At 32.5% G+C, this 25224-nt stretch overlaps 1 protein-coding gene across 1 annotated transcript in view; it reads right to left on the bottom strand.

Moving 5' to 3' along the window:
• Positions 1-746: 746 nt before the first annotated feature.
• The window catches only part of LOC134698102 (serine/threonine-protein phosphatase 6 regulatory ankyrin repeat subunit B-like), a 34358-nt gene continuing 9880 nt past the window's right edge, over positions 747-25224 (bottom strand). The window contains exons 2-6 of the mRNA XM_063560394.1: positions 20930-21127; positions 17612-17829; positions 7298-7442; positions 5633-5902; positions 747-4720 (exon numbers count right to left, since the gene is read on the bottom strand). Of these exons, the coding sequence (XP_063416464.1) occupies positions 747-4720; positions 5633-5902; positions 7298-7442; positions 17612-17829; positions 20930-21127 (4805 nt within the window). The remainder of the gene's footprint in view (positions 4721-5632; positions 5903-7297; positions 7443-17611; positions 17830-20929; positions 21128-25224) is intronic.

Raw genomic sequence — 25224 nt, 5'->3', positions numbered from 1 at the left:
CATTTATTAAAACATTACGATAAGTCTTATGAAATATTATTAATCATGTAAATGTTTATTTCACTTTATGAAAGGAATTAAAATTACATCTTAAATATTCAACTATAGTAAAATTATTCGATCGCATTTGAAACGTTGAACTTTATATAATTTTATCACCGCTGATTCAAAAGTTTAAAATTCATTTGAATGATTTATACATGTTCATGGATACAAATCCCTCCTTTACCACAAATGTTGGGATGCAATTAATGCCATTTCTTTAATCTGTTGGGTCATTCACAATTATTGTATTAAAACGAAAGATCATAAACATTAAGGGACGAAACCAAATGTTGATACTAAACCGAGCAAATAACATTTTTAAAATATTTTCAAAACATTTTCAAAAACAATACGTATAGTATATAAGCAATAAGCTATACATTTGTAAGACAAACACTAAACAAAATGTTTCATATACACAAAATAAACAACCAGGCATGTAAAACAAATTTAAATACACTGTAAAATATCTGAAATTAAGTGACAAAGGTTGCAAGCAGCCAAGATTACATGTACAGCTGAAGTAATACGGACAAAAAGATGTCACCATTGGTGGATTGTAAGACTATATATCATACATGTAGACCGAAAAAGTTTCCACTAGAACTATCATTTTGTTCAGTTTATTCATTGAAATTTAAGCATGCACATCATAACAGAAAAAAAATGTGAACTTTTCGTATTAATCAAACAATAAGTGTTTAAGAGATTTTACATTTCTTTTCTTTCTCTCGTCTTATTCTTTTTTTCTCGCGTTTTAATAATAACATTATTTCAGTATGATTCAATTCTGAAGCTATATCCAAAGCACTTTCATTGCCTTGGGTTCGAAGACTAGTATTACAATTATAGCGTAATAACAATTCTACGATACCGGTATGACCACTTCTGGAAGCTATGTGTAGAGGACTTTGATTATACTTGTCACTTAGATTAGGATCACAATTGTTTTCTAACAATAATCCTACAATCTCTAAAAAACCATGAAAAGATGCTTTAAAAAGAGGCGTTTCATTATCTTTGTTACATATATTTGGATCACACTTGTATATAAGCAATAATCTTACAATATCCGTACGACCATTTTTAGAAGCTGTGCTAAGAGGAGTTTCATAATCATAATTACATATATTAGGATTGCAATTATTTTGCATCAATATCTCCACCATATCTGTGTTAGAGTTATCAACAGCTAAAGAAAGAACAATTTTAAATGTTTCTATACTGATATCATTATCAGCGTTTTGGTTTAGGATATATTTGACAATTTCGGTATGACCAAAGTAGGCTGCAGCAAACAGAGGACTAGCATTAATCTTATCACATACCTCAATTTTGCACCTATAATCTAACAGTAATTTTGCAATTTCGGTTTGGCCTTGATATGAGGCAGAATAAAGCGGCGTTATGTTGTCCTTGTTACACATATTTACATCACAATTCTGTTTTAACAATAGTCTTACAATTTCAATGTAACCCTTGACTGAAGCTATGTTAATAGGTGTTTCATTATCAACGTTACACATATCATGATCACATTTACATTCTAATAGTAATTCTACAATCTCTAAAAAACCTTCGAACGAGGCTTTAAAAAGAGGTGTTTCCCTATCTTTGTTACATCTATTTAGATCACAGTTCTTTTTTAACAATAACTTAACAATATCGATATTACCATTACCTGCAGCTATGCTCAAAGGTGTTTCGTCATACTTATTACAAATATTAAGATCACAATCATGTTCTAACAATAATTTTACAATTTCTGAAAAACCCTTTAACGACGCAATAAAAACAAGTGTTTCCTCATCTTTGTTGCATGTATTCGGATCAAATTTATGTATTAATAATAATTTTACAACACTGGTATAACCCAAACCCGTCGCTATGGTGAGAGGATTTTCACTATATGCATGACATTTATATGCGTTACAATTATATGCAAGTAACAACTGTAAAATGTCTAATTTTCCGTTATACACAGCTGCAACAAGAGCAAAACTATAGGTTTTGTTATCGAAATTATGTTGAGATTTATAATTCAGAAGCAATGTTACTATACTAGTATGATTGTAGTAGGATGCAGCATACAAAGGGCTAACAGTTATCACACGACAAACCTCTAACTGACACATATGGTCTAATAGTAGTTGCACAATCATACTATTGCCATTGCGGGAGGCTAGGCAAAGGGGAGATATCTTGTCCTCATCATATATGTTAGCATCACAGTTCCTATGCAACAAATATTTTACAATGTCGGTATAACCTTGCAATACTGCAATGAACAGAGGCGTTTTGTGCTGTTTATTATAGATATTAAGATCACAGTTGCGTTCTGCTAATACTTTAACAACCTCAAAATTACCACTCCTTGAGGAAACAAAGAGGGGGGTTTCATTTTTCATATTAGGTACATTTGGATCAGCGTTTCTGGCAAGTAATAATTTTACCATTTCTATATTTCCGTTACGTGATGCTATAAATAAGGGTGTTTCATTATCTTCATTCATAATATCGATATCCCACATTTGTTCTAATAATGATGTTGCATACTTAGGGTCGCTGTCTTTATGACTTATATCAGTATCACAGTTACTTTCTTTTAACAACAAGTTTGCAACCTCTAGATTATCATTAGATACTGCAATGGACAAGGGAGTCGTGTGTTTCATATGAAAGAACTTGCAATTGATATTATGTTCTAAAAGAAGTTTTACAATTTCTATGTAACCGTTACGCTCAGCTCTAAAAAGCGGTGAATCGTTTTCTAAATTATGAATACTATAACCGCATTTGTATTTCAATAATAACTTTACCATTTCAACATGACCCTGTGATGAAGCAATACATAGTGGCGTTATTTTAATTGTATTGATAAAAGTAGTATCACAGTTGTTTTCTAACAACAATTTGGCAATTTTCAAATTTCCTTCACACGCAGCATTGTATATTGGTGTTTTATCAAATATGTTGCTAATATTTGGATCAGCATTATATTCTAATAACACCTTTACCATATCTGTATAACCATGATTTGAGGCTTCAAACAAAGGAGTCTCTTTTTTAGTATCGCTGATGTTAGGGTCTGCTTTGTTATCTAGCAATAATTTTATTAGACCGACATTATTGAATGAAGTTGCTGCCTTTAGACAGGTTGTGCCTCTTTTATCAGGGATATTGATATACTTGGTTCGTTCTGTTTTAAAACTTCCACTGGATGATGTCTCTTTTTTACCATTCTTAGTATCATGCAAATCGTGTTGTAATAATACCTTTACAACATGAATATGACCATAACGACAAGCTATAAACAAAGGAGTTTCGTGGTGTTTATTGTAGATTTCTGGATCCCAATGATGTTGCAACAGTAAATTTACAACCTCCAGATGACCCATTTCACAAGCTATAAATAATGCTGTTTCATTGCGCCTGTTTTTGATGTTGGCATCACATTTGTATTTCAACAGTAATCTAACAATCTCAATTTGACCCTTCATTGTAGCTGCTAAAATCGGTGTGTCCCCAAAGATATCCATAGCATTTACATATGCCTCGTGATCTAACAATAATTTAACAACATCTGTATGACCTGAGAAACAAGATCTTAAGAGTGGCGTTGCCCCATATTTATCACATATATTTATGTCACACTTTTGGTTTAAAAGTATTTGTACAATATCAGTATGACCAACACTGCAAGCTACGTGCAGCGCTGAGTGATTGAATTCGTGATCAGTACTATTTACTTTAACTTGTTTTTCTATTAAAGACATAACTGTAGTTTTATCACCCTTTTTGCAAGCCAAATAAAAACGCATTGTATCATAACTATTTTTAATACTCTCCTCAGCTTCATAGTTTTGCATCATGTCTATAATTTCTTTGTTATCCTTTTCTACAGCTACGAACAACGGTGTTATGTTGATTACATTACAAATATTATAATCAGCGCCATATTCTAAGAGAACCTTTGCAGTGTCCGTATGGTTTACCATCAACGCTCTTAATAGAGGGGTTACATTATCCTCATCGCGGTGGTCTGTTTCTGATTTGTACTTTAACAGTAATGCTACAATTTCTGTGTAACCTTTGTCCGATGCAATATCAAGAGGTATACGACTGTACCTATCGCTCAAATTTGGGTTTGCTTTATATTTTAGTAGTAACTTTACAACATCTAAGTAACCCATCTTCGAAGCCTCAATCAATGGTGTTACATTTCCCCAGCTTCCAGTATTTGGGTCCGCATTATATGATAAAAGTAGTTTAACTATAGAGGCATTTCCATTCAATGCAGCTACATACAATGGTGTTATTTTTCCGATGCATTTAATGTTTGGATTGGCTTTGTGGTGAAGTAATAGTCTTACAATAGCTCTATTGCCATTCTCTGCGGCTACATATAGAGAAGTCTTTTGTTGTATACACATGATATCCGTATTTGCTTTATGCTTTAATAGAATCTTTACAGTATCAACAAAGCCTTCTGATGATGCTTCATATAATGGGGTATTGAATAGTGCATCAGTGCCAGAGTTACAATTAACATCAGCATCTTTTGATAATAATAGTTTTAGCATGTCACTGAAACCTTGACGAGCCATTGACATTAACAACGTTGAACGTGTTTCACTGTCTAATGAGTTTACAGTTTTATGTATATCACCACTGTCTAAAAGAAATTTGATTAGTTGCTGACGGAACGATTTATACTTTAATTGTGTATTCAAAAATATATTCTCAACAAAGCCGTCATTTATATCTTTTAAAAGTCTCTCAAGATACTTTGTTTCCTTTGATTCAGGAATTGTTATAAAATGTTTGGTTATATCCACTTGCTTTGTTATCAAACGTTTCAAAAGGAATCGATCTCGTACAACTTGTGTGTGGGCAATATCAAGCACAAGATCAAACTTATGCTCACCACAAAAAGACATAAAAATGGTAAACAATTTGTCATGCAAAATACTGTATGTATTAGCAGTTTTTTTTATATATGCCTCGCACAATTTTTCTATTTCATATTTTATAACTTGAAATGATAAATTACCTTGGACTTGAAAGTTGTCAAATAACTCTTCAAGAACTGGTTTAATACCTATTTTTTCTGACAAGAGATTTTCGTGTAAATTGTTATTATAAACAATGAAAAGGAATAAAGTTGCGAAGGTTGTTTGATCACTTGAATTAAATAACAATTGTATATCCTCTCTAATTATCTGAACTGGGTTAGAAAAAAACGCAACTACATCTCTTCCTGTTTGCTTTGTAAAGATATTGCATAAAAGGGGGAAAAAGTCATACATTTCAAAAATGTTAACGTTGACCTGAATTCTTTTAACTTCGTCGTTTGTCAAATACAACTTAGCGATTGACATTCTCTCTGATTTTGTTAAGCAAAAGTCAGATGTTAAATTGCATATGGCAGTAGCCATAAACATGACATTCTTAAAAAGACGGTCTTGATAAATGTGTGTTCTACACGAGGATAAAATTTTGACTGTGTTACTTTTTAACACTTTTTTAATTTCAATGGTCATTCTATCAATTTTATTTATTAAATTTATATCTATTGTCGATTTACCACAAATGTCATCAATAACAAAAACTTGTCTGTGTTCAGGATTAAAATATTGTAGGATAAAATCTGGGTTGGGCACAGGTACAATTTCAAACCCTTGTTGATGATGTAACATTAAAGCAACATATTGAATTGCTGTAGACTTTCCGCATCCTGATGATCCAACAGCAACAACGGTATCTGCTTTATTTACCAAGTGAAGAAGATGTTTAACGGCTCTTGTTTCTACTACTTTCTGTTTTTCCCATTCCTCGATTATCCCGATATGGATCCCTACATAATTGTAATATAAATACTCTCAAGACATAATACGACGATGAGATAGAATACTGTTTTGATTCTAAAGAAAACCTCAGAATGTTATACACGAAGAAGTTGTATTAGAACAAATTGTTAATGATGTTTTCGACTTAATGTTTTTTCAGAGATTGATCATATTTATACAAAGTTGTATGAAGGCTTCAGACCACAATTAATTCTCTTTGTTCGTGGTATTAGAATATAATTTCAAATTATTATATGGGGTCAAGCTTCCTTAGTATTCTATATGTTTTCTCTGAAATGTTGAAGGGGTCACACAACATTTGCATATATTAAAATTAGTACATTAATGTAAAACAAAAATGATTGTTGACAGTAAAAGTTGTGATTTGGCAAAAAAGAAAGCAGGTTAGAAATAAGCCTGTAAGACTAATTTCTTCGCTATTTAAACAGTCATTTCTACAAAATATATTCAAATAGGGCTCTCAAAAGAAAAAGCGTGATGGAGTGTCCGAGAAGCATTTTTAATAGAATAACAATAATAAGCAGATCCATTTATTCCACGTTTGAAGCGGTGCAATTGTTTTAATTTAATTTATCTTTTACCGCGAGAAAAAAAAACATAATAGTAAAGGGAAAGAATAGTTGTGGTCTGACGCCAGAAACGCAAAAAAAATGGAGTTTAACAGAAAGGAAACAAATAACAGACTTTTCAATTGTACCAAGTCAGGAATATGAAAGTTTATAGTGTTTTCTCCTTTTTGCCTTTGGATCATTTTCCTTACAATATAAAAAAGAAGATGTGATATTATTGCCAATGAGACAACTATCCACAAAAGACCAAAATGACACAAACATTAACAATTATAGGTCACCGTACGGCCTTCAACAATGAGCAAATCCCATACCGCATATAGTCAGCTATAAAAGGCCCCGATAAGACAATGTAAAACAATTCAAGCGAGAAAACTAACGGCCTTATTTATGTAAAAAAAAATGAATGAAAAACAAATATGTAACACATAAACAAACGACAACCACTGAATTACAGGCTCCTGACTTAGGACAGGCACATACATAAATAATGTGGCGGGGTTTAACATATTAGCGGGATCCCAACCCTCCCCCTAACCTAACATGACCTTGTGCAATGCCAAGTTACAGGTATCGACAGATTGTAGATCCATGAAAATCGTTTTTTTCTGTTTTTGAACTATTTTGTTTCCATCTGTGAGTTATATGATGCTAAAATGGTGGAAATAAGTTATAGGATGATGAAGCAAACATATCTGATACATCGCATTATGCGCATCGCTGCATACTGCGATTCATTGGACACAACACCTATATTTCTTTTATTCTTGTTAATAAGCATAAATTACCATGTATAATCGTAGTACAACTTACCTTTTATTCCTTTTGGAATCGGGTCTTGTGATATCTCCATATTTCGTATCTCTGTGAGTATTTCTCTATCATTGTTATCTAGCGTACACAATTTCAGGTCATCGCATTTCTGTTTCAAGCTGTTACCGCCAAGCCTCACAATTGCCTTAAACGAAATATGGCTGATTATTTTAAAATTTTAATTGATTGTTGATTCAAAACCCTTCATGTGAAATAAACAAGTTTTAGAGACACAATTCGAAATTTAAATATGTTATCACATGAACAATAACACACAATATGTGTATATTCAAAGGAGTAAAAAATGTAGGTCCAGTAAGACATCTTTTTGGGCCCAAAATATAGCAGTTTTACCAAGTTGTTAAAATGTAAACTTTTAGTTATTTATTGGACAGTAGAATGATTTTGCTACATAAGTGTGGGCTGTTTTTGACATAACGATGCAAATATATCAGGAACTAGCACTATAAAGTCATGCTAAATTACTAAAATCTTCACAATTCCAGCATTTTAGTTAAATTTAAGTTTTCGTGTGAAACGAAAGTGGCCGCATTCGTGTTCATCCTTAATATGAAATGTAAGTTGTATTTTATGATAATTCATAACATATATAAAGGTTGAGGATGAGCAGGGATGCGGTCACTTTTATTTTTGACAAAAAACATCTGGTAGATTTTTCATATTTGAGCTTGAATTGGATCATTTTTAATGACTAAATCATTTAAAATTTTCAAATAAACTAATTGATTCACATGAAATAGACACTTAAGTGTTTGAAAAGTGGTAAAAAATCTTTCGTGAGATGAACCTGAAATTTGAGGCCAAAATCAGTCCTTACCGAACCTACTCCTTTTAATATACCTTATGGGTAATGACAGTCACCATTCAGTAATTCAAACAATACGGTACCGGTATAAGGATACAATATATAATACCGGAGTGGTGATGACACACAAATATAAGAATATTTTAGATGTTGAGTTTTCTGTAATAAGTGTATTAGCTGCAGTCTAACCCAAAGGGACATAATCGTTTTAGTTCATTGACATATATTATTGTAAGATGCTGGAACCACCAAGGAACAATGTTTTAGATTGATTTGTCTTTCTAATTTATTAAAACGACACAGATGTCATAAGTAAATGGATGAATAGGGGACATATCCATGATTGCTTATAGGGTTTCTAAATTTGTATCCATATAAATTTGATTATTTTACAAAATGTGGTTTTTATGATGCTTTTTTGTTAAGATTTTCCATGGAAAGCCGTATGTTGTGTGATATATATATAAAAAAAAACACACAATATAATATTAGGATAAAAGAGGTGACGGGACTCGTTCTCTTGCTACCCGAAAGGAGTAGGTCCAGTAGGACCCCTTTTTGGCCCCAAAATAAAGCGGTTTTACAAAAGTGATGAAATGTAAACTTTGAGATAAAAAAAGGAAAGTAGAATGATCCTGCTACATAAATATGGGCTGTTTTTGACAATATGATGCACATATATCGGGTATTGCATCATTAAGTTATGCTAAATTACTAAAAATCGTCACAATTTTAGCATTTTAGTTAAATTTTAGACGGTTTCTTAAATGAAAGTGGTCGCATTTGTGTTCATCCTTAATATTAAAATATAAGTTGTATCAAATGATAACACATAACATATATACAGGTTAAGGATGAACACGGGTGCGGCCACTTTAATTTTTGACAACAAACATCTGAAAAGTGATCTTTTTTTTGGCATATTTAATAGATTTGTCATTTTCAATGCTCAAATTGGAGCGTATTAAATGACTACATCAGTTCAAATCTTTCACATAAACTAATTGAATCAACTGCAACATCTGAAATAGACACTGAAGTGTTTTAAATGTGTCCAAAATCTTTCGTCAGTTGAACCTGCTTTTTGAGGCCAAAATTGGCCCTTATCGCACCTAATTCTTCTTATCTTATTATAAAAGTTTCTTTATCGAGTTATGTCCCCTGACATCTGAGTTATCAATCCTTATATTACACAAATTTAAAAAAAAAATGAATAAGACAAAGATAATCTGATTTTTGCAAAAACACAGCCGTAAATATGTTAAAAACCACAATTTTGTATATCAACTTGAAAAGCCTTTCACATGAATAACATACTAAAATAATACTCATATTGATAACGAAATTTGCATGTTTCATTAAACATGTTAAAAATGAGGTGAAAGATACCAATGGGACAGTAAAACTGGTAGATCTAAAATAAACTGACAACGCTACAGCTTAAAAAAGAAAAGACAAATAAGTGTACACTAGACACAATATAAACTAAAGGTAATCTTCATTAAAGATCTAGACCGATTATTTTCAAATTTCCAAATTCTAAGATGTAGGAAGACACTCGAGCTACTAAATAATGCATCATAAAAGCATTGCTTTAATTCAACAAACAATCGGTGTTCCTATGGGTTTTGATTGTGCATCCCTACTAGTCGATTTGTGTTTATATGAAACATAATTTATACAGAGCCTTCTAATAACCAATTAGTACTAAAAATTTCATATATCATAGAAAACAAGGTTATAACCGATACTTGGAGATCTGGTTCAAACCTTGGTATCTTCCTCAACTTTGACATAGAAGGACGACTGCACACTAAAATCTATGACAAACGGGATGATTTTAACTTTCCAATTATCGGTTTCCCTTTTTTTCAGCAGTAACATACCCTCTGTCCCATCGTATGGTGTTTTCATAACTCAGTTGATGCTAGTGCATGTTCACACTATACGGATTACAGGAGTGTGTTCCTTACGCAGAAACTGAGACGGAAGATTAAAAATGACACTACGAACACCATCACTTTTAGGTTGATCCATACAATGTGTCTGTGTCTAAACTCACAAAGGACATGTTTTCACGACTTATATTAAGGTGGATAAAACTGAGAATGGAAATTTGGAATGTGTCAAAGAGACAACAACCCGACCATAGAACAGACAGCAGAATGACACCACTAGGTCTTCAATGTAACGAGAAATTCCCGCACCTTGAAGTGTTCTTCAGATTGCCCCTAAATAAATAAATATACTAACTAAGTGATAATGGACGTCATACTTATCTCCAAATTGTACACAAGAAACTAAAATGAAAAATGATACAAGACTTACAAAGGCCAGACTCTATTGACTTGAGACAGGCACAAAAATGCGGCGGGGTTAAACATTTATGAATTTTCTCAATATACTGCTGAAATTTACCCCAAGGAACTTACTTTAAATATATCAAATTTATTGGGTCCTTTCCTGGATTTAGATATTTCGGATTTAAACGGGAAACTCCACACTAAAGTATACGACAAAAGAGACGATTTTTCGTTACTTTTGTTAATTTTCCACTTTTAGATGGTGATGTTCTTTTGGCACCATCTTTCACAACTTGTTCGCTATGCCCGTGTCTGTTGTGACGTTTTTGATTTTAACGAACGCAACTTATGTATTACTGGTAAATTATTAAACCAGGGATATCGTTACCATAAATTACTTAAAACCTTTTTTTTCATTAAATAAATATAAAGATTTGGTATTGAAACTTGGTTGTACCGGTAGAAAACTTATTTTAAACGGGATAGCACATCCTCATTTGTACGGAAATGTTGTTAACCGTGCCCGGAAATGATCCATGTAAACTTGTCGCTCCTTTAAATAAACTTATTCTAAAAGGTTACCTTTTCAACACTGTAATAAGATCATTGAATATTGTTTGGTATAAACATTGATTTTCTTATCAGTAAATTAAAAGCTAACTAAATATTACTGGTATGTTATAAACATATACATATTCATGGATCTACAATCTGTCGATACCTGTAACTTTGCATTGCACAAGGTCATGTTTTTTCTCTGGCTGTTTATGACTTCTTTACACTAAATCATTAGATGTTTGATGTGTACAAATTGATTGTTTAGTCTTAGATGCATGATTTTTTTATTAGTTGTTAGTGGCTTTGAACAAGCTGTCAGATAACTGCGAGTACTCTTAGATCTGTTCATTGTGTCTGTTTGTGTCAGGATGTATAAGTACCTTGCATCGTCTACTTGTATTTTTGTCCATCTGATGAGTTAAGCCTTTTTTCATCTTTTTATTTATAGTTCGTTCTTATGTTGCACTGTTATACCACTGTCCCAGGTAAGGGGGTGGTTGGGATCCCGCTAACATGTCTAACCCCGCAACATTATTTATGCATGTGCCTGTCCCAAGTCAGGAGCCTGTAAATTCAGTGGTTGTCGTTTGTTAATGTGTTACATATGTTTTTTGTTCATTTTTTTTTACATAAATAAGGCTGTTAGTTTTCTTGTTTGAATTGTTTTACATTGTCTTATCGGGGCCTGTTATAGCTGACTATGCGGTATGGGCTTTGCTCATTGTTGAAGGCCGTACGGTGACCTATAGTTGTTGATATCTGTGTCGTTTTGGTCTTTAATGGATAGTTGTCTCATTGGCAATCATACCACATCTTCTTTTTTATATTATGAGTTCTCAACTCTCCCCATATACCTCTAGTCAATGTAGAAAATTAAACGCATAACAATACGCACATTAAAACTCAGGTCAAGAGAAGTCCGAATCCGATGTCAGAAGATGAAACAAAAGAAAATAAACAAAATTACAATAATGCATAAATAACAATAGACTACTAGCAGTGAACTGACATGCCAGCTCCAGAACTCAATTAAACGGATAGGAAGATTATGTCGTCATCATATGAATATTAAGCACAGTCCCTCCTGTTAGGGGTTTGGTGTCATACCATCATAAGAACATAACTAGTGTCATGTCGTTAACTGGTTTTTAAATAAGTTTGTTTAGTTCCGATGCAAAGACCCTATAAGTGAATCAATATTAAATCCGAAATAGGCAATCTTTAATGACCTAACAAAATTGTCGCAACTATAACCCTTCCTTATAATTAAATTCAAAGGTTTCTGAGGTGAATACTGATATGTTTGTGCTTTATAAAAAATATCACCATAAAAGATTGGATGTGGAATACCTGACCGTTTATAAGAAGTCTGAGCTATATTTATGAATGATGTCCTTGTACCGATGATAAAACTTAGTAAACGTTTCGACTAGGGCATGTAGATTGTGAAATGAAAAACCCTGGTGTAATAATTCTTCAGTAATATATGAATTTGTATCGTTAAAATCTAAAACATTTTACATACACGTGCGAATCGTACAAGTATATAAACACCGTTACTTTGTTCAATTGGACATGCTTTGATACTTTATCTGCTACTGAATTTTTACTAGATAACATTTTTGTTCGCTTCGGAGATTCTGTATATCGTCAGGTAATCGGAATTCCAATGAATACTTGCTGTGCATTTAATTATTGCAGACCTGTGTTTGTAGTGCTATGAGTTACACCTATGACTAAAATCAGCAAAGACCCAACGAAACAGCATCTGATACAAATTTAATATACATTTAGATATTTGGACCTCAAAAATGAAGACTATAGAATGTTAACCAATGAAATTCATTCGGTGGAACATATTTCAAATAAATCTAATACTAACAATGACCACTGCCCTGTCCTCGATGTTGCTATCTATATCATTTCCTGAACGGTTAATACAAAACATAATGATAAAAGAGATGATTTTTCGTTTGCTATCGTTAATTATCTACTTTGAGATGGTGACATTCCCTTCTCACTATCTAACGGTGTTGAAAGTACTTGATAAATTGCATGCTTATATTGGTGATTTTGAATGTATTCACAGTTTTTAGTTTTCTATTCTATAAACAAAATTGTCTCACATTCTCATTAAGAAGAAATTCACACACCTAATCAAATGGGCATTTTAACAGTCAGAGTTCAAACACATATGTTTAAACTCTTTTAGGTCATTTTTTAGTAGCAATTGTTATTTTGTTTATTGCTACTAAAAAACGAGTCGTTGACACTTTTAAAGTAATTCCACTATTTTCCAAGGCCTTATTTAAACAATTTCTTATCAGGTGTTGGATTGTACCAACTGTACTGTAAGAAGAATAGACAATTTAATAGTGAAACAATAGCTTGAAGACGAAATAAATCTATATGTGTAAGGTGTTTTGTGTAGCTTAGGAAGCCAGTACATAGTTGAGACTTTCATTGTATTTGGATCTGCTTATAAAGAGATAGCTAAACAAATAATGATTGTTACAGATTTCGTTTTCTGAAAATGGATTCAGTTGGAATTTTGGTGAATTGAGGAGTTCTTTTTTCAGAAACTCAATATAAAATTTTCGCTAAACAATATCGATATTATTAGCAGATTTATTGGCCGACAAAAAATCAAATTCCTTGGCTAGTTTCTTTTAGTTTATATTTGATATGAGAAATAGGTTTATTATGGTTGTTATTAATTACACAATTGACTATAATTAAACACAAATTTCCGGGAATATTTCTTATAAATATAACAAATAAGAGGGAGCTCAGTATTATCCAAATATATAGAGAAATTTGTTCTTTAACAGAATAGTCGTTAAAAATACCGGCAATATCTACCAAATTAAAACCTTTATTGACATACTTTATTTTAATAAAATATTTGTTATGACCTTCAGGGCGATCAATTTTGGGAAATAGTTTAGAATAACAATATGTCATTATAATTTGAACAAATTTATACCTAGGACTGCTATATGAAATTGTGTTGCAATCCGAATATATTTTATTACACATATTAACCGTGAAGGAACAGAGCTTTGTTCACAGATTGTGTGTGCCGTTGTTTTTTTTAAATGGAAATTAGGTCCGGAATATTTGTTATGATTGGTCCGAATTTTTTTTTTATTGCGATTTTTTCTACGACCATAATAACGGTTTTTACGAACAGGTTTAGAAACTATATCTAAAATATCAATAGAATCGGTTTTTGATATATTCCCATTATATTGTTATTAAGACCGAGAGGGGTGACTGTCTGTAATTTTTTAATGCAATTTAATTCAATTATTTTCCGTGATCGTGCAAACTTTAAATGAAATTCGCAAGGCTGCTTATTTACTACCTCTATAATTTTATTGTTAAATATTTAAAAGGATAATTGTGCTTCCTAAGGTTTTTAATAAATGATAATTTTGCATTTATTGGGTCTTTTAAGACGATACAGGTGTTCTTGCGTACGTTTAGCTTTTTGGTATTTAATATTTTTCCATTTCTAAGCTTCATATTTTTTTTTTATTTTTTTTTTGGACTTTTATTAGAAAGGAGCAAATAAACATTCATTATGAATTGCGATTATTTTGTTTTGCTAAACATGAGACAAGATCGTTAGCGCAATGATTGAAATTAGATTTGATTTTATTTTTCAATATGAATGTACAAAGGACTTTTACTAATACCTCAAGAATTTAAATCGCATTTTAGTCTTTAATGACAAAATCGTAATTATAAATGCATTAAATAATGTCTAGATTCAGAGCACGTCGTCCGGTTTATTTGGTACCGAACTAGATCTTTTCTCGAATATGACTGTTCTTGACTTTTCATAGCTTTTTCTTTGACAGGTTTTGGTTCTCAAAAACTATTAAAACATTTTTTAAATGATATAAAACTAATACAGATGGCTTATCATTATACATGTTAATTATTAATATAATGAAAAATGGGGGCCAATGGGCAAACTTTTATGAGGCATTCAAATGGATAAAACCAGAGGAATCTGAAAATCTGACAAAAAAATCAAACGATTACCAGCGATTATCTTGTGTACTACTGTTGCTTTTGTTTAAACGGTATTATCCTTATTAAAATGTTGAGCCTAGGATTTATCTCTGTTCCGTTTTATATTTGCTGTAGATGCTTAATATAGGTCATTATCATTAAACGGTAAAACCAACGGTATAATCTATATAGAAAACGAGTAACACTTATGAATCACATCAAACAACAACTACCACTAAACATCTGATTCCTGACTTCGGACATGTGCAAACAAATGCAATGGGTTTAGCAAAAACGATCTATGAAACAATGCAAGTACAATATCAATAAAAGAAGGGGTGATTTTTTAAATAATTTCAAAGAGACAACCATAACCTTGAACAAAATGCATGCCGCCAAAACAACATTGTTACAGTTCTCCATTAAAATGTATAATCTGTAATGTAATTTATTCGTAATTTGAATTTGAATTTTAACAAAACAGATTCACTATTTGCATTTATATGTTTTTTTCGGCATATTAAGAATATTTTTATAATAAGGGAACTGAAAATTAATATTCTTATATGAGGTGCTGCTTTTGCATTGTAAATAACACCTTAAATAAATTCTCGATAAATCTATATTAGGCACAGACACAGCGATGTACATACTAGTTGGTTGTTTCAATGTACCCCCTCGAAGTAAGTCTACACGTATTGTAACCTATGTGCGAACGCTATGCCCATTTCGCTGTGTTAAAATATGCAATTGAAAGGCAACTTGCAGAATCTTTTGTTACTAGCATTAACTTATTTCCCCCAATGAATAGAATAGTTAACAGATTCGTATCTCTTTCTCTCGAGAATGGCCATAAAATTATTCCCGTCGGGACTTCCTGTATTTTACACGTTCCTGATATCGGACATTCTTGGATAGTCCCGAGGGACTATAAATTTTACGTCACCAATAGGGTTCAAGGCAGTCTACGGCTAAGAATTTGTAACGAGCAGACGATCCTACTTTTGCTCTTACTTTGGGAACTGTTACATTAAAGTAGACAGCACTGTATGTTTATTGTATTTAAATTTATGTTCAAGTATACATATGTCTTTGAATAAATATCTTGTTTATATGTACATGTACGTACTTTTTTAGTTTGTCCAATAGCCCATAACGACGACGATTGTGACGAAGTCAGACAGAACTCTCGTTAAATTTACTCTTATTTTGAGAAATAACAATAAATGGATGAGATCTATTGTATTAATATTGGCACATTTACTTATTTCAACAAATCACCATGGCTGCTCATTAGTTACAAAAGGTCAACAGTGATGGTAGCTTACGAGAAACAAATTATACTTACAAATGGAAATATTGGTTTTCAGAATTGAACACATATTTTCTAACTGTATTCAGAAGAATCACGAATATGATACCCACGAAAACAAATCCACAGTACAGTGTTATTTAATGGGTTCTGTTTTTATTAATGGACGCCGCTGGAATGTCAAAAAGAACCACCGACTTTTTATGGGAAAAAAACCCTGACAATCCCATACCATAAAGAAACGAGACGAATTCAATTGCCTCGTGCTGGATTTTAACCTACAACCTTAGTGTTGATATGCTAGTGATACATATTACTGGTTTCTGCTAGTCTAGTCCGGCTGATTGGTGCAGATATAGAGCAGAATTGATGAGGAAAGCATAAGAATTTTGCACAGTAGTTTTTTGTTGTATTCCCTTTGATTTCAGCTATGGAAACACTCAGAAAAAATTGAATATTGCTGCCATTTTCAAGATGGCGGAGAAATGTTATAAATATTAAGATTTTCCGCACGGTATTGCCAATTGGTGTCTTCCGGCTGTTGTCTGATCTATGGTCGGGTTGTTGTCGTTTGCCACATCCCCCATTTTCATTCTTAAATTTATTTTATATAATTTCGGATATTTAAGTAAGGATTCTTGAAAAAAAAGTCTTCATGTTCTTGAATTTGTTAATCAATTTATTTTGAAATATAAAAAAAATAGTTTGGTTATTTCTAGAAAGCATACATTAATATGGTTGCATATGCAAAAACAAAAAGTGAAAATCAAACTGTTTTGATATATCATGTATAGGTCGGATAAATATGGTAGCATATTAGGTTACTTATCTGAATTTTGAAGCAGCAGTACCGAGGGCACCTTGTCTCGTGTCTCTGCAATGACATGACTTACGGGTTTTTATCTGTTGTACCCACTATACCGTCAAATTATTTTATGTAACAAATAGGCGGATGTGATGATTTCCATCATTTAGAAGTTGGCTTTCAGCAGAAATTTCTTACTATTGTTACATTCTTTTGGTTTGCTCTGCCCTTCTCTGGAGTTGAGTCTGCTTGCTATAATGGCAAGCCGGTTAGAGCTCAAGGAGCTGACGAGATTATCATAATTGGAGTCATAAATGTGAGAGGAGGAGGAAAAGCCATTAACTAACTCGACAGGGATGATACTGTTAGTAGCCACTTACTAAATTATTTGTAATAATTTGTTGTGTATATGTTACCTGCATCTTGCTCTTTTATTTCTGTTCAAAAAAGATTTTTGGGAAATATAAATTTAAGGACATGGATTTACCTGAGAAATGTCATTCCAGTAATCGTTGAGTTGGCTGTCTGTTAATACACCATCATCACAGTGAGCAATATTGTTCCTATAATATTTCAACCTAGATAGATCAGCCCCATCACTGCTATCTGTTGTATGAGGTAAAACATCTGCTACTGCTATTTTTGTCAGGTTTCTTATCAAACAAATCATCAGTGTCAAGTCAAAAGATGTTGATGAAGCATTTCCTATTTAAAAATCACATATCCTATTTAAATCAGAAATCAAAAATATACAGAGTGTTTCCATTTCTAATTGCAACGTTGTATAAAATAGAACGTTTGATAAATGAATTAGGGGAATAACATTCAAGAATTATTCTCCTAATCATTAGTTTATAATCCAGTAATGATGATTTTTTCATGTTATTCTCCCATTAAACGAAAGTATTGTTTGTTATATATAGAGTTATTCAAAATTTTATAATGCATATACATTGTTTTCTGTCATACATTTTCAATAACTTAATTGTTATTTTTCATTTTTATTTCCTATATTTCTAAATGTTAGTATGTTCACTTATTAGATGACCTTTTCATGTAGAAAAATCGACGATCTGATGCATAGAATGGTGCAAGTCATGTGGTAACATACGTTGCCTGACTTGTCAACAAATACTGAATACTCAAACATTCACTTGCCACTCGACTGGGTCTGTGTACACTATATATTGCAAGGTAACAAAACCCAAAATGTTGTATACCTCCTTCAGTGTCGATGTGACATGCAGTATGTTGGCGAGACAGAGCAGCCATTTAACAAACGCATGAATGGTCATCGAAGTGACTACACTTGCAAGCCCGACCTACCCGTAAGTCGTCATTTGAGATCACCTGGACACACACAAGCTGATCTAAAAAAAACCTTACCATCACGATCATAGACCACAACGAGGATTGGTCGAAGGTCGACAGAGTCGCTCGGGAAAGATTTTGGATAAGAAAGTTACGGTCAGTCTCCCCAGAGGGCATAAATGAAAAAACATAGAACGAGTCCACCATATTCCCTTGACCACCTGTTTCAAACAACGCCGGATTTAGTACTGGCTTTACAGTTCGAAATTATTTTTAAAAATAACAGTTTAAAATACAGGTTTCCATTGATTCGGGACGATGTATAAGTACGTTGCCACGTTCAATTATTTTACCTCATTATATAAAACTTATGTGTTCAATCATTATTAGACTGCTATTCGTTTGGGAGGCTTAAATATGTAGTTAATGTTGTAATTGCCCTACCGTTGTCTAATATATACCATCCTGGATCGGTTAGGACATTTTTGATTTTTTTGTTTGAAGACTGCCCTCAATGCAGTCAAAACATCTCAACTGTCACAACCTTTGGAAATCTAGAGTTGTGCCATTTCACATCGTAAATAACTATTTTTATTTTTGGCATATTTCTGTATATTTTATGTCTTTGCAGTGTGTTTGGAAATTTTAAAATTTTTCCAGCGTTTGCTTTAATTGTATAAATCAAGATTTTGATAGAGTCTTAATTTGAATTTACATGATTCATTTGTCATCGTGCATTTACCAAAGAAGGATATCTGTTATCCGAAATATCTAATATTTGTATATTTTATAGTTATTTAATGGTGATGTTGTACCCTTTTTGACTTGTTATATACTATATTTTGTAGTGTACAGAATCATATTACATGATCCATCGCCCTGTCAGATTGATCGTTGACTATTTATTCAGTCATTTTTTATATATATATATTAACTGACGTGGAAAGGTAACACATGGCCAGCGAAAGCTCTTTTTTTTAGAATCCATGTGGTCGTGTGATCTAGCGGGACGGCTGCAGTGCAGGCGATTTGGTGTCACGATATCACAGTAGCATGGGTTCGAATCAAAAATTTGCGAAAGCAAATATACAGATCTAACATTGTTGGGTTGATGTTTAGACGAGTTGTATATATATACAACTCGTCTAAACATCAACCCAACAATTCCCTCGCCGGGATTCGAATCCCGGCGAGGGAAGAATCAAAAATTTGCGAAAGCAAATTTACAGATCTAACATTGTTGGGTTGATGTTTAGACGGGTTGTATATATCCCGGCGAGGGAAGAATAAAAAATTTGCGAAAGCAAATATACAGATCTAGCATTGTTGGGTTGATGTTTAGACGAGTTGTATATATATACAACTCGTCTAAACATCAACCCAACAATTCCCTCGCCGGGATTCGAATCCCGGCGAGGGAAGAATCAAAAATTTGCGAAAGCAAATTTACAGATCTAACATTGTTGGGTTGATGTTTAGACGGGTTGTATATATCCCGGCGAGGGAAGAATAAAAAATTTGCGAAAGCAAATTTACAGATCTAACATTGTTGGGTTGATGTTTAGACGGGTTGTATAAATATACGACTCGTCTAAACATCAACCCAACAATGTTAGATCTGTTAATTTGTTTTCGCAAATTTTTGGTTCTTCCTTCGCCGGGATTCGAACCCATGCTTCTGTGATATCGTGACGCCAAATCGCCTGCACTGCAGCCGTCCCGCTGGACCACACGACCACCTAGGCTCTAGGATAAAGCTTCCAGTGGCCGTGGGTTACCTTTCCTCGTCAGTTTTAATCTAGCAGCGTATTACTGTACATGATATATTAGGCATGGAGATGTTATTATTACAGATCAGCTCAATTATATATATACATCTTTAAGAATTTTCTGTAAAATGATATTTTTAATAATCTGTGACCCAGAAGAGTGGCATGGCGTTAGAAAGGCAATATCGTTTCGGGGGAATTAGTTTAATATGTCATGGAGTAAAAAACCAGATGTCTATGAAAATATGTTAAAGGTTGTAAAACATGAATGAATGGACACCTATAACAATAATGTTAACTCAAAGTTACCTATATAAGGTATTGAAGTAATATTTGAATAGCATTGTGTGCAACAAAACATTTATAGGAAATTTAGAAAATTTCATTATTGGAACCATGATAAAGGGTTTAATACCACTATTGTTTTCCCCAAGTACGTCTCTGTTTAATAGCCTTTTTTATTTTAAGTGTGCATAAAAAACAAAATTACGTTGCATTGCATATAAAGTGAACCAATCAAATTAGTCTTCCTGTTTTAAGTAACAATATCCGATTACATTTCCCGAACGTCTTATAGAGAAACACCAAATAGAATTTTAATTGCTTTAAAACACCAAAGATACATGCTTTCGACCCAAACCAAAGTTCATTTTAATCAAATTTGATTATATATTTTTTATTTTATCTCGTCTTGCTGTTGTTAAATATGTTTATTCTTAACTGACCTGATACAGGAAACATCGAGTTCCATTGAGCCTGGTTTATAACTTTCTTTTTCTTCAAAGGTTCTAACACTCTACATCTTGCTTGATTAAGTGCTACTTGAAGACCAATAGGGACAAATTCCTTGTCAAACTTAAATCTGACAGCAGTAGGAGCCACTCGAAGTATTAAGTTCGCTGTCCGTAAGAAGTTTACTTCTTCTGGTGTTAATGGGCATTCAAATATGTTTGTTTTATTCGTTGTCATTTTTATCTATAAAAAAATCAATAAGAACACAATTATTAAATTAATTTTGTTGTACAAGTCAGCATGAGGTATCAAAACTTTTCAAATTTTGTTACGTATCTATATTTTGAATAAAAGGAGGACATACTGGCATCCTAAAATGATGCGAAAAAAAATTGTTTGTTATTGTATTGCAACAATGCTGTCCATTGTATTATACATTAAATATGGACATCAAAAATATGGCTGATTTACTATGCGGATATATAGATTTACAAATTAAAGTGCACATATGGTCAGTTTTAGTAGATGCGGTCAAATAATTTTGTTGTACATGTTAGCATAACGTATCAAACATACTGAAATTTTTGTTACGTATCAATATTTTGAAAAAAAGGAGAACATGCTGGCACCCAAAATTTATGCGATCAAATATTTGTTGTTATTGTGTTGCAATAATGCTCTCCATTGTATTATACATTGAATCCTGACATAAAAAAATGACTGATTTACTAGGTCGGTTTATAGATTTATAAATAAAAGTGCACATATGTTCAGTTTTGGTTGATTGCATATTTTGGCGTTAATATTAATTCACTTATAGGGTCTTTGCATCGGAAGTTAACACATTTATTCAAAAAACAATTGTTGGCATGACACGGGTTATGTTCTTCTCATATATGTTATGATGGTATGATACTTAACCCCTAACGGGAAGGATTGTGCCTGATATTCGTATGATGAAATCATAATCTTTCAATCAGTTTAATTGAAGTCTGAGCTGGAATGTCAGTTAACTGCTAGTATTATGTTGTTATGTATGTATAATTGTCATTTTGTTTATTTTCTTTGGTTACATCTTCGGACAACAGACTCGGACTTCTCTTGAATTGAAATTTTAAATGTACGTATTGTTATGCGTTTGCTTTTCTACATTAACTAGAGGTATAGGGGAGGGTTGAGATCTCATAAACATGTTTAACTCCGCCGCATTTTTGCGCCTGTCCCAAGTCAGGAGCCTCTGGTCTTTGTTAGTCTTGTTTTATTTTAATTTTAGTTTCTTGTGTACAATTTGGAAATTAGTACGGCGTTCATTATCACTGAACTAGTATATATTTGTTTAGGGGCCAGCTGAAGGACGCCTCCGGTGCGGAAATTTATCGTTACATTGAAGACCTGTTGGTGACCTTCTGCTGTTGTTTTTTCTATGGTCGGGTTATTGTCTCTCTGATACATTCCCCATTTCCATTCTAATTTTTTTTTATAGATCTACAAATTAAAGTACATATATGGTCAGTTTTTGGTTGATGCGGTCAAATAATTTTGTTGTACAAGTCAGCATGAGGAATCAAAACTACTGAAATTTTGTTACGTATCAATATTTTGAATAAAAGGAGGACATACTGGCATCCTAAATTGATGCGAACAAAAATTGTTTGTTATTGTATTGCAATAATGCTGTCCATTGTATTATACATTTAATATGGACATCAAAAATATGGCTGATTTACTATGCGGTTATATAGATTTACAAATTAAAGTGCACATATGGTCAGTTTTAGTAGATGCGGTCAAATAATTTTGTTGTACATGTTAGCATAAAGTATCAAACACACTGAAATTTTTGTTACGTATCAATATTTTGAATAAAAGGTGAACATGCTGGCACCCAAAATGTATGCGAACAAAAATTTGTAGTCATGTGTTTAAATGAATTAGATTATTGCTGATTGTGGCTGTATAGTTTAAGGGTGTATAACTAACAAGGACGTATACAACTAACATCAAATATACGTCTTTTCAAAGATATACATAATAAAGTGCAAATATGGTTGAATTTGACAGGTATCGGAATATATACTCAGTACCCGTTATTATTGTAACCAATATCGTTTTTATAATTAAAAGATTTTCAGATGACAGATAAATTTGTGTTACAAGGAACGTTTTATGGATACTTTATTTTCAAATATTTGTATTAAATCCTGTTTATAATACGGAAGTATCAATTTTACTTTATTTTCGACGTTCATACTACGAAACAGAGATATTAAAAAATATTTTTTTAAAAATCGACGTAGAGCGGTCTTGGTTGCAAGTTAACTTAGTGTTGAGCAGACCAGTCAAAAGTTAACTTGGGAGCAGGTATGGTTTTGATCGGATTTGTCAAAGCAAAAGTTAACTTATGTTAACTTTGTGGCAAGACTGGTTTCGAAGTTAACGAGCTTATCTGGAACAGGTCTGGTTTTGATCGGATGTAATTAAAACTGACCATATGTGCACTTTAATGTCAGAATTCAATCAGCCTGTAATTCAGTGGTTGTCGTTTGTTTATGTGTTATACATTTGTTGTTCGTTAGTTTTCTCGTTTGAATTGTTTTACATTGTCTTATCGGGGCCTTTTATAGCTGACTATACGGTATGGGCTTTGCTCATTGTTGAAGGCCGTACAGTGACCTATAGTTGTTAATGTTTGTGTCATTTTGGTTTATTGTGGATAGTTGTCTCATTGGCAATCATATCATCCCCCCCTAACATGGGACAGTGGTATAACAGTACAACATAAGAACGAACTTTAAAATCAGTTGAAAGTTGATAAACATGCTCGTTGGGGAAACTAACATAAAATGTATCTTCATTTCCGTCTACACCACTTTAACACAAATAATACATTTGATGTATGACCCCAGGTAAATACAAAATTAATAAAATAAGAGGGTGATTACGTTAAGTCAACATTCGTATACTGCTGTGAAATGTTAAATGATGTCAGAAAAAAAACATAACCTTAAGAGGAAAATATGCAACACAACAGGAACACATCATTTAAATGTAACACCAGTTTGTAAATTTAATTATCGCGGGACATTTTTAATACCAATTTAATGTATTGTAATATATGAAATAACTCCCAATTTTACGAGAGCATACATTTTTAATACCAACAATATATATTGTTATATATGAAATTACAGCCAATTTTAAAAGAGCGTAAATACTCAAACAATCACGAACATTCCTCTTCATCGTATGCTTAAAGATCTCTTATTATAATATCTTAACATTAAGATAGATATGATAAAGATAATGAATGATCATTAAAACACAGCAGGTTCTTAATGCTCTAAATAGCTATGAAACACTATGTTTGTGCAGTACATATTGAGGTGAAATCAAGTTAAGATAATAAAAAAATTCGAGTTTGTGAAAATTGCTTTTTCACATTGTCTTTACAAATGATACGTTACAAGATATCAAACAAATAATATATATGTAAATGTATTTCCTTCGCCGTATATAAAAGATTATAATAAAAGCGAACAAAATACCAACCCATGAGTATATATCTGGCACAGCTTAATCCGATATCGTAGGAATGTAACCCATGATAACCTGTAAAGAACGCAGAATAAACTTGTACAAACAAAGATATATTCAGCTGATGTTTTGTCAGAGTTCCTACGTTCAAAATGTTGGTTCCCTTTTTCATCTTGGATAACAAATAAAAAGACTACAAGATTAAACTTTTCGCAATGTTGCAGCAATATGTTTGGTTTAGACGTCAAGACGGAAGTAAAAAAAAAGGGGGGGGAACTGCGCTTGGTTCTTCAGTCACGTTAAGAGCACGTGTTTAGTCAATAATAATGAAATACCGACCTAGAATGTAACTTTCGTAACAGAATTCCCTCATCCAACTTATGACACTATTATAAGGTCAAACACACGGAACGAATGCAAAACAACTGCCCGACTTGGTACGATCATCTTCTTATTTAGAAAATTATTGATTAAACAAGGTTTTATATTAGCCTGGTACCTTTGACAACTATTTAAACTAGCTAACCCTAACAGTTGAATAAAATTATATTATATTGATAACAATGTGTTAACAAATTAAACATGTAAACAATTAGACATAACTATTGTGCCCAGAATGAACATAATTATGTACTAACATTGCACACGACAACATTCATATCAAACTAGATAATGAATGCTCACATTTACAAAAAGCTTTTACCTAGAATGAATGACGTAAAATATTTCGTTGAGCAATAGTCTGAATCTTTAA

The sequence above is a fragment of the Mytilus trossulus genome, chromosome 14 (assembly GCF_036588685.1).
Source record: "Mytilus trossulus isolate FHL-02 chromosome 14, PNRI_Mtr1.1.1.hap1, whole genome shotgun sequence".
In the NCBI taxonomy this organism is placed as follows: Eukaryota; Metazoa; Mollusca; class Bivalvia; order Mytilida; family Mytilidae; genus Mytilus; species Mytilus trossulus.
The sequence above is the reverse complement of the archived record's forward strand: the minus strand, read 5'-3'. Positions and strand labels throughout refer to the sequence as shown.